The sequence below is a fragment of the Cystoisospora suis genome, assembly GCF_002600585.1.
Source record: "Cystoisospora suis strain Wien I chromosome Unknown contig_472, whole genome shotgun sequence".
Classification (NCBI taxonomy): Eukaryota; Apicomplexa; class Conoidasida; order Eucoccidiorida; family Sarcocystidae; genus Cystoisospora; species Cystoisospora suis.
In genome coordinates this window covers 52,881-68,599 of record NW_027153273.1, presented here as the reverse complement: position 1 = coordinate 68,599, position 15,719 = coordinate 52,881, and the positions used below count along the sequence as shown (strand labels likewise).

At 45.8% G+C, this 15,719-nt stretch overlaps 2 protein-coding genes across 2 annotated transcripts in view; both read right to left on the bottom strand.

Moving 5' to 3' along the window:
* Positions 1 to 918: 918 nt before the first annotated feature.
* CSUI_001179 (rpp14 family protein) lies at positions 919 to 3,906 on the bottom strand (the record flags this gene model as incomplete). The annotated part of the gene is made up of 3 exons (XM_068061385.1): positions 2,696 to 3,906; positions 1,740 to 1,868; positions 919 to 1,101 (listed from the first exon to the last, which is right to left on the bottom strand). The coding sequence occupies exons 1-3, from the start codon at positions 2,840 to 2,842 to the stop codon at positions 919 to 921; spliced, it is 459 nt and encodes a 152-aa protein (XP_067926639.1). The 5' UTR covers positions 2,843 to 3,906.
* Positions 3,907 to 10,574: 6,668 nt separating this feature from the next.
* The window catches only part of CSUI_001178 (transporter permease protein), a gene marked incomplete at its 3' end in the record, with an annotated part of 7,269 nt that continues 2,124 nt past the window's right edge, over positions 10,575 to 15,719 (bottom strand). The window contains exons 2-8 of the mRNA XM_068061384.1: positions 15,478 to 15,628; positions 14,699 to 14,928; positions 13,770 to 13,852; positions 13,269 to 13,374; positions 12,451 to 12,558; positions 11,640 to 11,966; positions 10,575 to 10,991 (exon numbers count right to left, since the gene is read on the bottom strand). Of these exons, the coding sequence (XP_067926638.1) occupies positions 10,575 to 10,991; positions 11,640 to 11,966; positions 12,451 to 12,558; positions 13,269 to 13,374; positions 13,770 to 13,852; positions 14,699 to 14,928; positions 15,478 to 15,628 (1,422 nt within the window). The remainder of the gene's footprint in view (positions 10,992 to 11,639; positions 11,967 to 12,450; positions 12,559 to 13,268; positions 13,375 to 13,769; positions 13,853 to 14,698; positions 14,929 to 15,477; positions 15,629 to 15,719) is intronic.

Below are 15,719 nucleotides of genomic sequence, written 5' to 3'. Positions count from 1 at the left end.
CTTCTCTTCTATTGTGTCGCCTGTTTCCTACACTAGTAAACCTCTCTCTCGTCGCTACATGGAAAGGAAAGAAAGCACAGGAAGAGAGAGAGGGCAGAGAGACGTCCTTCAATTTTCTCTCCTCTCAAACCCCGGAAACCTATCGGTCTTAGACTGTCTTTTACATTCCTTGCTTTCTCTCTTTTCTTTTCTCCCTGTACATCGTCTGAATCGCAGAAGAATCACATCTTTCTTGGCTGCTCAATTGTCAGCTTTCTCGTCTTCTAATTTGTTTGCCTTCTCGGCGTGGAGACTTAATCCTTCGTTATAGTCAGTGTCTAACAGTAGTAGTCAGAGAGGGGTATATGTAGGCTAAGTACGTAACGCTGAGGCGCTAACAAGAAAACCATATATATGAGCGGGTAGGTCTTCATGCAGACATGAAGAGGGTGATCGTTCATTCTGAGTTCTTCGCAAGATTCTATTTATTCATCGAAACCATCCCCGGGGGTTTTCACCATGAGTTCGGCAGGAGAGAGCCTAGGAAAAACGATGAAACATGAGCTCTTGTTTATCTTGACAAGAAGTATGGATAGTCTCTATTAGTCCATTCACAGTGATGATCTATCCATAAATTTAGATGCACACATATGTTGTATATATATATATATGCATGTATATATGTATACATGTACGTACACACACTTGAATGTACGTACGAGAAGACAGAGAGTCGTGACAGTTCACCCTGGATTGTTGATCCTTTTTTCTTTGAAGGAGGGGGAGAAGAAGAGTAAAGACGATGAAGAGAAAAGAAATGTTGGTTGGCTTTCTCAGCGAACTTCGTCGAGGAGTTCGACCAAGACAAAGGATACGCTTGGACTTTTTCCGTTCTGAAAAGAGGACTCTTCGTGGTGTACAGCGCTAGTGCGATGATGATCAGCATGCACTGCAGCCATCCTGGTGTATAGACAGTGTGTTAATCATCTGGTGTATATGATGTGAGAGAAATTTCACTCCACTACGTAAAGTCCCACTGACATGCAAGACAGAAATTGAGCACCGACTTCCACCTAGCTGAGTTATCGCTTTCAAAACGGCTAGAAGTTCTTGACAATACGCCTAATGAAAAGAAGAAAAGGAGATAAAAGAAAGGCTTTCTCATCCATCTTACTACGACATCTATTTCCGTATCCATTGGTGTCTACGTTGGGGTATCTTGAGAGGCAGGACCGAGTCTACGAAGGAGAAGGAAAGATCATTAAAGAGATGGAGAAAAACAGAGACAGTAAGGAGGAAGTGGAGAGAGAGAAGAAGTTGTTCTCGATCAATCAATACCATGATCGCGATGGAAATACTGCTGAACCACTGCGTACATACAACTCATCCGAACCTACCTCTTTATTTCTTCTCTCTCCCACTTCGCTGTACGTGAACAAATACTGCATGCATATGAATATCTATATTGAAGGCAGATGCTGATAGCAGAGAAAGACGGTTGACTCGATAGGAATTGAGGAGAGAGGAGACTTCACCCCAAGCGAAAGATAAGGTGAAGGGGAGATTACACAAGTACTAGTGTAGGTACACTCAAATCGGTATCACGAAGAAAGCTGGAAGAGCTTCTTCACTTTGTCTCCGCAGGAGGGTCTCCCCATACATAGACAAATGTGTATGTACACATATGCCTACACATACATATATATATATATATTTGAAACACCACACCCATGGACATCTCCGTACCAAGAGAGACTAACCTTTTCAGTTTGAATAACAAAGAGAGGGGACTTTCCGATTCCCTTGCCGAGATAGGCAACACGAAGAGATGAAGAAAGATAGGCCATGCCTATCGCACCCCAACACTCTCCTACAGCATTCTTCAATACCTACGAAAAAAGAGACAGAGGGAGAGATCAAATGACAAGGCTGTCGCTACGATACACATAGAGATAGGTATCTGTGTCGATCTCCGTACACATAAACATATATACGTATATACAGAGGGAGGGAGAGAGAGCCTAGACCGTCACAGGCGTCCTTGCGACGTATGTATAATATCTGTAGATCTACTGTTTCTATACATGTCTGCACAATACAGATGTAGGTCAAGGTGCCACCGGCCCAGTGTCTTCAGATGTACATGAGGAGAAAGGAGAGCAGTAAGATCATATTCAGAGAAAGAAAGATAGAGGCCTTTTAGGTCTCGGTGTATGATATGAGAAAGGTAACAGAAGGGACAAGAAGAAAGAAGAAAAACAATGAACTTGTTGTCAGCCAGGAGAGAATAGAGAGAAGAGTGAGAGGAGGAGAGAGAAAAAGATGAAAGGAACGAGTCTTCAACACGACAAGAGTAACTGAAGAAGGAAGAGAAGCCTCATGGAAACCCGAGGAAATTGTATGCCTTCGCATAGGTGAGTGAACAGATAGCTATCAATATACATACAAGTATCTCTCCATATATCTATCTATTCATATATATGTACAAATGTGATCAGAAGTAAACCCAGCTGTCTGCATATGTGTTTATAGACATGCCCAGACGTTCGTGTAGGTTCTCAGGTGGGAGCAACGTGCCCCTTTTCCTTGCTTGAGGATTCGCGAGATAAAAACTCCATCACTATTCTCATCTGAAGCATGTATTAGATGATGTACACACGTGCGTATTTCACAAGGATGATTGGAGAGAGAAAAAGAAACATTTCGCCAAGCTTACATCTTGGAAAGTGGAAGACGTAAGCCGATCGATAGTCGCCTTCTTGTCCTTATGGCTTTCGCTCTGCTGATGGTTCTCTTCTGCCTTCTCTTCCTCTTCTTCCCATAGAAGTAAACCGATGATCCACCTGCTCTTCCGCCTCACCATTTTCACTCACTCTCTTTCTGATCTTGAAGAACAAAGAAAAAGACGAAACAAGGCAACAAATTCTTGAGGTTCTTCTCTTGTCGGCAAAAGAGGCGGACGCAAGTGAGAGCCTTAGAAGAAAGGAAGAAGAAGGAGCGAAAGAAGTACTCTTCAAAAAGTTTCGGCTTTCGAGAGGAGAAAGGTCTGGCAGAGGATGTGAAGGTTTAATCACTTGACGTTAAAAGAACCAAGAAAAGAAAAAGCGTGGAGTCCTTTTTCTTCCGTACTGTGGGACTTAACTCTCAGGAGGAGTCCCTCCGAGAAAAGGGAGAGCAAGTTAGTCCTCAAGAGAAGAAAATCAGGGAAAAGAACGCGAGAGGATCGGCCTAGAACTCAGATGCAATCCAAAAGACTGCTTAAAAGGCGATAAAAGTGAGGTATGCTGTTGGCTACACGTGTACCTGACTTCGACCATGTGTGTATACACTTGATCTGTTGGCAGGATGCACTCTGAAGTCAACTAAGTGTACATACACCTGAAGTCAGTTCGGTGTACATACACCCGGAGTCACTTAGGCTTACATACACCTGATCTCTCTTGGGTGTATATACACCTGAAGCAGACCTGCCGGGTGCAGGTACACTCGAACTGCGGATACACTGCTGACCTCTGAATGGCCATCTGCCATCCAATTTCTTAAGAGGGGGAGGAAGGAGCGTGTTATAGTTGATGTATATTCTTGATTGATATTTTGGAAATCATCTCGTTTTTGGCTTCCTCATCGATGACGACCTGCCTCATCGCCATTTTCTCCCAAAGCTCCTTGGGCTTTTTCATCCTCGTCGCTGGTTCGGAGAATTCCTCAAGACAATCCGGATGAGAGCCACAGACAACTAAAAGGACAACACGGATGTGTATAGAAGGCGGCTGTCATCCTTTCTCTCCCCCCTCCTTTGGTCCTTGGTGAAAGAATGTTTCTCTTTCTTTCCTTCCTATGGTCCTGAGCTGCCTTTCTCTCCTGCCAAATGATGATGAGAGAGGGGCAATGTGTTGATAACATTCGGGGCAATTGCTTTTCTTTTGTTGTGTCACTAGTAGTGGGGACGTCGAAGAGACGACTCCAATGCATGCAACAGCAACAACACTGTGCAGAATCGATTGCATGCAATGAACCGTCACGAGTCTAACTTCGTCCTTTCTTTCTCCCCTCTTCTCTTCTGTCTCCTTCTCCTTTTCTCATTCCTCTCTTTCTTCCGAATTTCTTCTTGCATGCTGTGTCTCTGTGTACACATCTACCATTTACAGATCTTCTTTTTCTTCTCTCGCCTTCTTCTGTTTCCTGTCGCCGCCACAGCGTCCTGCCCCCCACATCCCCATCATCGACTTCTTTCTTCCTCGCTTCTTTGTCAAATGTATTGATCTCACTTGTTCCTTCTCGCTTCGCATTGTATGGTCTCCCCATTTTTGTATTCTTCTTTTTCTCTTTTCTTTCCTTTCCGGGTTCCAACCGCTTTCCTCTGTCTAAGGGGTCTCTCTCCAAGAGACTGCAACGGGTCATACTTCTATTCTATGGCGTGTACAAGTCCTTTCTGTATCTCTGGGTTGCTCCGTTGTGGAGAAGTATAGTTGGCAAAGGAGATAGCTTTGGTCCACTCTTTTACCTTTGCAAGAATGGCTCAGGTAATTCAGAGGAGACTCGAGGACGCCGTAGATGAGTTGCAGGATCTCATCTCACGGGGTGTATTAGAGGAAGACGAAGTTCGCGAAGTTATCAAACGGAGGAGAAACTATGAGTTTTCCTGTATGTCTTCCTCTGGCGGTGGTGGTGCTTCAGGAGGGGGAGACGTGTCTTCTCGTAACTTCTTGATGTACATACAGTATGAAGCAAATCTCTTATCCTTGTTACGACATCGATGTACATCTCTTCTTCATACAACTCAGACCGCGTTAAAGATGTACCGTAGAAACTATCACCTTCTCTCAAAGGGCGAGAAGGAAAGTGTGGGTGATGAGAAGCTCTCTTCTGTGAAAAAGAAGAAGAAAAAACATAAAGATACTCCAGTCGTCTTAGCGTCGGACGTCAAGAAGAATCAGTTGAAAAGAAAGATAGCTTCAAAGGAAAGGAGAGTCTCGAGACTCCGTGACACATTGAGTGCGGTTACAAGGACAGGCATCAGGCGTATCTACGCTCTCATTTTACGCATGCTCCATAAACATTCATCTTCTTTACCTCTATGGTACACATCCATTGATCTTCTATTACAGATTGGGGCCTCACGTCTCCTTCAAAGGTTTCTTTTCCAAGCGGTTCAAAGACACCCCAGGTGTCCTTCCTTGTGGATTCTGTCTGCTGACCGACTTCTCGCTCAAGGAGAGATTCATGCGGCAAGGAGACTTCTCCTTCAAAGTCTGCGTTTCTCTCCTAAATGTGTATCTCTATGGGTTGAACTTCTCAAACTGGAATCGCTGACTCTTCTGAAAGCCATCCAGGCAAGTCTTCTCGAGGAACAAAATGCAAAAGGAAGAAAACAACGACTTCTTTATTCCTCCTCGCCAGCTAATGCGGATGAAGAAAAGAAGAATCAGAATGACAGTAAATCTGTAACACCTGATGGCGAGGCTGATACGATGCGCAAAAGTGATGTATCAGACCAGAGTGAGGAGGTCAAAAGTCTTAAGTGTCAAGGAGAAGCACTAGCAATTGTATTCAAGGGTGCTCTATCGAAACTGAGTGAGAAGGGAAGTCCAAGAGATGAAGTGCGGACAAAGAAAAGAGAACTATCGAACAGGGGTGGGGGAGGGGTGGACGATGAGGTGAGAAGAAGAGGAGAAGGCGAAAAAGAAAAGGATTCCTCGACACTACGAAACGAAAAGGATGATATCTCGATCAATGCAAATCTCCATTGTTTTCTATATCAGTCCTTAATGATCTGTTTGAATCTCCAGGCATCCGTGACTGCTCAGACGTCCTCTTGTTCTTCTTCTCTTCATGACTCGTCTTTGGCTGTCCTCTCACCTTTTCAAAATCTGCTAACTTCGATGCTGCATCAATCGACGGCTATCCAGCCTCTCTTTAAAGTGTACGAATGGAAGGTTCAGCTCCTTCACGCTGTCTCTTCACAGTCGTCGTCTCCTGGAGAACAGGGAGAGGGAGAAGGAAAGGATGGAGAAGAAGAAGAGAAAAGAAGGCACTTATCACAGTTAGCTGAGGTTCAGAAAGTTTTGAAGAATATCTTTGCGGAGTGCTGTGTTAACTCTTATCTTCTTCTTCTCTTCTCACTCTTTCTCCGTGCCATTTATTTGTCAGAGCCTGTGACCGAACTCAACAACAGAAACAGTCCCAGTGTCACTGCAGATACCGAGTGTCCGTACACCTCATCGTCACCGTCTCCTTTGACTTTGGAGGATAGTAACAATACCGTGGAATTCGTTCTCGATGTTGACGGAGAAGAGGATGTAGAGGAAGAAGACGAAGAAGGAAAGAAGATGAGCAATCTCAGCAAACGAGAGAAGGGACGTGACCATGATAACGAGGAAATGAAGTCTCCGACAGAAGAGGGACAGCCTCCTTCAACGCAGAGTGTTGAAGAAGGTGAAGATGATATTCTCTCTCTTCACACAAGTAATCATAAGAGCTGGCACGACAGGGATGTCAACAAGTCACTTGAGCTTCTTTCAGGCTGTCTCTTCCCCGAGATTGCAGTTCTTTTACGAGAAGAGGCTTCGATTCCTTCAGCCTGTTTACTTCAGTTTGCAGCCGGGAATTGTGACCCAACGGAGGATCATGATGAAACGAGGAACGGAGAAGGAAAAGAGATAGATCAGCAGAACCCGAGGCGAAAGAAATTTTCGTCCTCTTCCGAGTCTCTCCTTGTGGCTGACTCTCATGTACTAGCGAAACAGAGATCTCTCTTGCGATCTGTTTTATTTCCTTGGCAGGTACGAGGTGCAGGAGAAAAAAAAGCCGGAGGAGAGTCAGTGACTAAGGTACACCACATCGAAGAGAACCGAAATCATCGGTTGTGGTTGCTGAGGTGTACGTACACCGCGCTTGTGCAGCTTCTCCTCCAACAGAAGAAAAAAGCAAAGCGAGAAGGAAAACGAAGACAAGAAGACATACTAGTTCTTCAAGAGACAATTGCCGTCACAGCAAGTCTGATCAAATTGATTATAGTTGACTCCTTATCTAGTATGGTTCTGAATGCTGAGGCTGGCGAAGATAGAGAAGAGATCATTTTTCTTTCCAGCTTGAAGCAAGTCTCACGAGATCTTTGCCATCTCATACAAGATGCCCATGATACTTACCCGTGTGTACGACTGTTCCTCTTAGTTCATGATAACAAGCATGAGGTTCTGAAGACCGTGTCTCTGCTGACGGGGTGGAGACGACGAGACAGCACCGGCGACGTGACGGACCAGAAGATGAAGACGATTTTACTCTCACAGCTCACACGTGGGAAAGCGGAGAAGCAAGACGAGAAGAAGGAAGAAGAGACAATGTGCTTGTCTTTGTCCAGGCACCTTGCGCAGATGTTCTCGTTCGAGGAGGGAGAAGAAGAGTCAGAAGACGAAGAAGAAGACGAGGAGGAGCAGGAGGAGGAAGATCATAAAATGCCTTCGCTTTATCATGATACCTCTGCCAGATGGCACCCATCCGATAAGAACGAGGGAAAATTGACGCTAGGCCTCAAAGAGGACAAGAAGATCCTTGAGAATGTTAAGAAGTTTTTGAAGGTCTGGAAGAAACAACAAGAGAGAAGAAGCGAACTCTACTTTCCCTTGACTGTCACGAAGACGTCGAAGGATCAAGAGAACTCGAAGTATCTATCTCAGGATGACAGCTATGCTCTTCTCTGTGCCCTGATTCGTCGTTGTTGGCGGCTTCAGGCCCTTGAGAGGAGAAAGCAGAACGAAAGATTCGCTCTTGAAAGACGACAACCGTTTTCATCAAGAGGGGAAGATGACAATGATGATGTAGAAGAAGAAAGAGATGGAGGTGTTGAAGCATCTTCTTTTGCTTGGTTTAGAGAGATCTTAGAAGTATCGCAGCCGCAGTTTTCTTATCGTCTCACCCAAGCGTTTCTTCGTGGACTGGCGTCTCATGCTTCCTTCCTCTCGTTATATCCCTCCACAAACTTTCTTGAGGAAGAGTTAGAGATTTCATCCTTATGTAGACAGAAGGTCAAGAAGGACGAGAAAGAAGAAGATCTGTTTCTGTTGCAGAAGGGAGGCAGCTGTTCAGTAGTTTTGAAGTACCTCTTCAGCGAAGTCTTTCATTGTTTATCCCTAGATACGGCTACGAGGTTGCTTAGCGTGTTAGCTACATGCGAGTTCGTCTTAGGAAGAATTTGGGCGTGTGTTAGGGAGAGTCTCGAAGGCATCAGAAGGCAGGAAAGAACAGGCCCCTCCTCAGGTTCCACGCGGAGACGAAAGAGTAGTCGTCGTGTCCCTGCTCCTTCTCATCAGGAAGGGAAGAGAGAGAGAAATGAGGAGGATAGAGAAGAAGAGGAAGATGAAGAGGGTAGAGAGGACCAAGTGAATGAGTTCAAAGATGACGTTTGTCTTAGCAGTAGGAGGGAGAAAAGAAAATGGACGGCTTCGAGAAATGAGGATCTGTGGAGTATTCGTGAGAGAAAAAGAAAGATCCTGATGTGGCTTCTATACGCTCAGAAGTTTCTGGAAATAGCCGTAGACATCTTCGAGCGTTGTGGTGTATGTACACGTCCCGATGAGACGGCATCGAACCCGTTTTTAAAGATTGCTTGTCTCCCAGGAGAAAGACGAGGAATTAAGATCAATAACCAAAAATCGCCGCTGGTTCAAAAACTCCTTCAAATCATTCCAGATCTCTTTTCATTACATGAGTATTGGTGGACGGAATTCTGGCGATTTACTCAGTTTTGTGAAGTTTTCAGGTCTCAGAATTCTCTAAGATTCGACGATATCTTCTCTCTCCCTCTTCCTTCAACTTTTACGATGCTAGACACTTATGTGAATGGATCTCGTTGTGACGGTAGAAGGGGCTGCTGGTGGTCGAGCGTCGGAGAGACGCGTCATAATAGTCGTCAGCATGGAGGAGGTTTCCCTTGTTTGGGAAACAAGGCATGTGATTGGATTTCAACTGAGGAGGTAGAAAGACAAGCATCTGTAGCACTAGGTGGAGGGGGAGGTGGAATAGTCGACTTTTTAGGTGTAGTTACAGGTGAAGGGAAGTGTCTTAAGGCTGCGGACGGCAAAAGTTGTCAAGTTTGCCCTTCTTCATCTCGTGCGTGGTGTCTGTACACCGGAGTCTAGTGACGTCGAAGTTTGCATATGACCCGTTTTTGTCCTTTTGGGTTTGCCGAGCAAAACCGTGAGTTATTCTTGCGTGTGAAAACAAACATCTTTTTGCGGTTCTGTCAAGTTTCCGGTGGAACGCACGACGCAAGCGTGGATTCTGTAGTGAATGGTCAGAACAGACTAAAAGGAGAGATTTCAGTTTTCTCTTGTCTGGTGTGTGTCTCTCTAACCGCCTTCAACAGAGTTTCAAGCTGGGCCGCTGTCATGCTTGTCGAAGAAAGAAAAAGGCCGGGACCGGTGTGTGGCAGAAACGAAGAGAGTGAGGCGAGATGTCGGGGCACATTTCTATCTGTTGCTGTGATTTCCCGTGTTGCTGGATGGAGGTGAGGTGTAGGTACACTGCTAAGGTTCGTATGCAGGGCGTAAAACCATGGAGAGTCTGAGAGAAAATGTTTTCAATCTCTCGTAAAGCCATTCTTGCTCCGCGTTGCTCTTCTGTCGCTCGTCATTACGAAGAAATTTAACAGTAGGAAGACTTTTCTTGACAGAAGACATTTTTGTTTACTAGTTCTATACCCTTCATAAACCTTCATTCAAGAAGAAAATCCACCTCTCTTTGTGGCTGGGACAATATGGTATCCACAACAGCTGGGAGAAAGCACTGGTGACCAGAGGCATTATCAGAAGAAACTGCATGCATACATGCACGCAGGAGACGTCCCCTCCAACGCGGAGAGGAAAGTACCGAGGGAGAAGAACAACAAAAGAGAGAGAGAGACAGCATCCGAGTTCAGGACGTAGACCTCCACACACATAGAGCAGAGTTGGAGCAGAGTTTATCTTTCCACTAAAAAACTAGACAGGAAAAAATTCAACACCAATGTCAGTTAAGTCAAAGAAGGTGTCCTTCTGGACTCCTTTTTTGCCCCTGCTTTTTAAGAAGATACGACTGCATGCGGAAAAAGAACCACGGATCCCACCAATTGATGAGTGAGAGATACACCCGCACATGTACATAGGCTGTTCTGTGAGTCGCTCACCCCTCTACCCTGCTGGTCTCTCCCGCCTTCATCAACCCTCTCCTACTCTTTGATATCGTGGTTCTTTAGATCATAGATTCTTTTCTTCCTTCCTGAGCTTCTTCGCATACTAAGCTTTTTTCTCTCTTGAAAGAAGCTAGTAAGTTTTCACCGAAATCATCCTTCATAGACTTTTTCGAAACTGCCTTCAGAACTTCAATATCTCCTGCTGGGCTGTCGTCAGCATGAAGAGCAACTCGGAGAATAGAAAAGTGCACAAGGATCACACCTTTTTTCCTCTCCTGTTCTTTAAGATGTCGTTCTTCATTGCTCCTGACTAAAACGAGTTAGCTTTGACAACAGAAAAGAAGACCTCCGACAAAGGATCAATACTGATAATACCGTTCTCCATGGGAATCGGCATATCTCCTTCCTCTGGGACTTGTCCCTGTGCTTAGATCATGAAATCCTTTATTTCCAGAGCCTCTTCTTCTCGTACTAGACTTCCTACTTTGAAAGATGGCAAATCGTCGTCAGAGTCATTCTGACCGTCTTTTGACTCTCCTCGACTTGTGTTCTGTGGCAGTTCGTTTGTCGGATTCCTCACGGACTTAAGAAGAGGCTGAGACGATGCGATGGAACATGAAGAAACTTCCATATTGGGTGGAGAACAACCCGCCGTATGACCAGAAGAAAAAGAAGAAGAAACATCTCTCTTTCTCCACAGCCTCCAACGTCCCCCCTGCCCGTCTCCCTGCCCATCAGTCTCTCCTGGACTATAAGAAGAAAGACTCGCCGACGACAAAGCTTCGACAGACTTCGCTACAAAGGAATAGCCAAATCCTGAGTAAATCATCACCCCTGTTACACACTGCGGAAAACACATCCACCACAGCAGCACACATTCCTCCGAAGCTAGATGTGTCTGAAGATCGCGATAAACGTTTGAACATACAGGAGCATCGTCTGTACCTATCATGTCATGCAAATATATATGTGTACGGAGAGAGAGAGAGAGTAATGTATAAAACATGTATCAGCACGTAGCTGTACACATATATATGTGAATAGATAGAAATCCGAGTAGAAGGGCTAAGCACAGATACATAGGAGGTCTTTATGAGGTAAGGCGAGGCGTCGTCAGGTTGACGGTCTCAAAGCAACGTATATCTCTGGTGTACACACAAACAAAGTCAAGAGACAAGGCCAGAAAGTGCCTTCGTGCCTACGAGTATGTGTGTGGGAGTGAAAAGCGCCCCTCAACACAGTCTATCGGCCTTTGTGGAAGCTTCTACGAAACGCTTCTAGTTGAGACATCGAGGGAGAAAAGTGGGCGAGAAGATGAACAGAGTGTGAGGAATGGAAGCGGACACCGTAGATAGAGAGAGAAAAGGGACTATATCCAATCACGCGGCAGACGTCTACCCAGCAGTGGTGTGAATAGATATAGCTTCTTCTCCGTGATCGAAGCAGCACATCAACGTCTCATCCCTCACCTCCCACGATCAGCGAGACTTACAGTCATAGCAGAGAGGGCTTTGACGGACGTCAAGCACTGAGATTCTTGTAGATGGCAGTAGAAGTAGTGGCTCAACACAAAGACCACTGCTGTCCTTGCTCCCTGGAAAAAGAGAGATAGATGGGCAATGGAGATGACTGGTAAAAAACGTGAAGCCTCCCGGTCGTTAATCCTATCAGGAGGCCATTGAGAAGAAGACGCCTTCAGAACAGGCTGAGATCGACGTACTAGCATACATAGGTACGACTTCATGTACTCTTCATTTTTCTCCTCTTTTCCAAGTGCACATACAGAGTAGAGACCGCAACAAACCCCCATAAGAGGCACCTACGCTGGAGAGAAAACGTCAGAAGAAACACCACGCGCCAACTCGTGTACGCAGACGTTCATACATGAGTATGTTCCACGGAGGACTCCTCTAGAATAGGCTTCCCCCCTCCTGTTTTCCACTATCCCTCGGCTGCCTCGTTGAGAAAGAGAGCGACACTCGGCTCGGTGTCCGTCGTGCTAGGGAAGTATACGAAGATGCCTTTGTATCTCAGCGTGTAATACGCCGAAGCGCCAGCGTACACCAGATGGGGGGCGAGAAGAAGAGAAGAGATTCCAGTTCGTTACAGAAGGCAGCGGAACCCTCCATGACTATGTCAGTACAGACAAGAAACGCATGATAGCAGAAAGACGAGAAAGACAAGAAGGAGAGCAGTTATCAACAGATGGACGTAAAGCAAGAAGATGAATAGAAGAAAGAATCAGCAAGTCCCCTGTCTCCTGATATCTTCATCGTCCTCTCTCTGTATACATGTTCACATACCTTGAGAACGCCAGCAGACACAGCGCCGACATGTTGGAGCAAATACCAAAGTGTTGCTGAGCGGAGGATGGCGAGGAGTAGAAGCGCGACATACCCAAAGATGATAGCCTAGAACAAGGCAGGCACATGCAATGATGACAAGGCAGGCACATCTCTAGCCCGTAGTTGTGCACATAGGGATTGCTAATACTAAGAGGACACATTCATGAGTAGAACAAACAGATGGACAGACACCGGCGCAGGGGTAAGTTGGAGCGCGTGGCAGGGAGAGCAAGACGAGCGGCTATCATTACACAAGGGAATGAAAGAAGAAAACTATGCATGGAAAAACATGCAAACTGAGAACGGGTGACTGTAGCATATTCGCATTTGTGAAATCAGAAAGCGATACGAAGAGGTCTTCCATTCGAAGATCTCTATTCCGACGGTGGAGGTACAGCGTGAGCGGATGGCATGAATCATGCCTCATGCAGGCGTTTTTCCCTTTTAGGGGGCCTCGCCATCTACAGACAGGCATAGATTTACACGTACAAAGAAAGAGACGTACATCCATTCATACAGAAGAGAGAGGGATGGTCTCAAGAATCAAGAAAGACTGAAGCAAGGTTCTTATTCCGATACTTGAAGGGGAGCAGATGTCGCTCAAGCTCCTTGCCCCGGACTACACTATGAACATCCATCATGTCCGATATCCTTGCCACATATGCGTATGTATATATATATATATAGGCATGCGACGTAGAGTCTCTGTGAGAATGACTGGAAAGATTCAGTAAGTAAAGCAGTATGGAGGAAGTGGAAAGCATTTTGCAGCGTACCGGTATCGAGCCGTTTGTTGCCTCGACAGGCTGAAGAACGCGCGTCTCCCATTGTGGTATCGTCCAGATCAGCATCCAAACGGTTAAGAAGCTGCTGCTGATGAGACTGAATCGAAGAAGGGTGAAAGGTACAGAAGTCAGAGGGGCACACGCTATCAGGACCTCGAAGCTGTACACCCTTTTTCGTCGTATCCCGACACAAAAAATCCTCGACTAGTTAGGTAGACGCATGAATATGGGTCGGTCGATATCTCTAGGTACGAATAGAAACAGCTTCGCATACATATATGCAGACAAAGACAGAAGAGACACAACGGACAGCGTCGTGGCTATTGTCCTTTATCCATCGAGAGGTGAAATCTATTCATAGATCGAGAGAGAGGGAGAGCCACGGAAGCGAAAGAGATATCCATATGGGCTTAGCTCATAGAGATTGAGGAAGACAAGCAGAACAACAACGATGCAGAAAGATCGAAGCGTCTGTCCTGTCATATTACTCACCCGCACATACCCACGAGATTAGGCCCTTCCATCCTTGCGTCTCCTGTTAAAAACATCTCGTTGAGGACGAAAGAAAGTCCGTGCTGTAGCAGAATGGCAGAGCCGGTCAGCACAAGACAAACCAAAGTGAGGTCGGAAGGAATGTAGACACGGCGGGCACGGGCGTGCACGTCTTCATCCGATTACGTAGGGATTCACATATATGTATGTGTAGATATGTATGTTGCCGTCTTAGCGCCCACAATTGTTTGCCTCGTTCAAAATACTTCACCAGACTGATCAGAACTGCTGCTCTTTCTGATTGATTTTCAAGTCGCGAGAGAAAACGCATGCAAGCAGCCCAGTGTAGGACTCCCAATTGTTCGAATGAAAGGCAAGCTGAGCCATTCCCCGGTCTGCTGTGGTAAAATGTTTCCATCGTTCTGATTGCTACGTGCACACACGCACAAATTTTAGTTGACAAGCGCCTGGCCTCCCGTCATGACGGAGGTGCTGGTGAGAAACGCAGGCGCTTTTGCGAGTCTATCGAACTTCATCTCTCTGAAGCCGTGTCACAGGAACGCTGGTGCCTCACAATTGCATGCATGCGCTCTTGAAAACGTCCAAGTGCATATGTACATATATCTGAAGCGGAGCCTCGTCAGATATGTACGCTCCTGCTACTAAGAGTACAAATACACCGTAAGTGCGTATCTGGTAGTGTGATCTTAATTTGCAAATACATACAGATACGTAAACATGTGTCCTCTAACGTCACATGCCGCACATGTGGCTGTTGTGGGTAAACACTTACAGATTAGATAGACAGACAGGAACCCGAGAATGGGTTCTACGCACTGATGTATGTATCTATTTGAACACGTCTGTAGATGGATAGAAGCTACACGTGAGGAGCGGACAGTGGACGTGGGTGATGTGTGACTTGATACCAGGACAGAGGCGATGAGAGTTAAAAGAACCCCTATGGCTTCATGATTGGTTTCCGAGAAGTTGACTTGCATAGCCTTGAGTGAAAATCCTATACAGATGAGAAGGATGCCCAGCCACTGGTAACCCGCCAGGCGCTTATGGAGAATTAGCAAAGAAAGAAGCGCTGTCCATACAGTTGACCAGCTAGCTGTGATCGTGTACGCAGCGCTCCCTGCAAACACCAAACCGGCTGCATGTATGCGCCCGGAGAGCACAAAAAAAACGAAAGGACCAAACTATACCAAAACAAACGCCTCACTTCACATCTTCCATGAACATACATGCATACATTAGGTGAAGGACAAGAGGAGGTGGGGATGGTCTTCATGTTTTTCTGCCTTGTTCTTCTCATGAACGCCACCCTGATACGGAGGTGGCGAGCACAGTCTGCGGAATATGCTGAGTCGTTGAATCTTCGAAGTATGCAAAGGAAATAAGTTACGGCCTCACACGGAATCTACTACATCTACATACATGTCTCCTACATCCACAGGCTGCGCTCTGGCGCTCCTGTCCCGATTTAAGTGAGATGACTATCGGACTGATACGATACAGGCAGGAGCCTAGGCATGCAAGAGATGATGAGCTGTAGCGTGGTTTGCTCTCGCTTGGACATGGCATTTTGTCTTTCTATTCTGTGGCCTCCTTCCTGCCTCGATTATTAGTACAAGGACACACATGAAGAAGTGCTATCCTCTGCACGTCGGTATCTGTTGAGACGGGGCGAGGTTACGCTTACCTTTCTCAGCTATTTGATGTAAAAGGTCGCAAAGGCATACCGAAAATGCCCTCGACCAGTTTTCTCTCCACATACTTTTTCTCGTCTTGGATGCAAGCCCGACTACAACCATACCGTAGTATGTAGGCAAGATGTATAACAGAGTCGATGGCTGCATAGTGACCAAGACGTATGAGAACTAGGAGAATTGAAGATAGAGAAATACATAGATGAACAGATCAATAGATCAAAGATAGATAGAT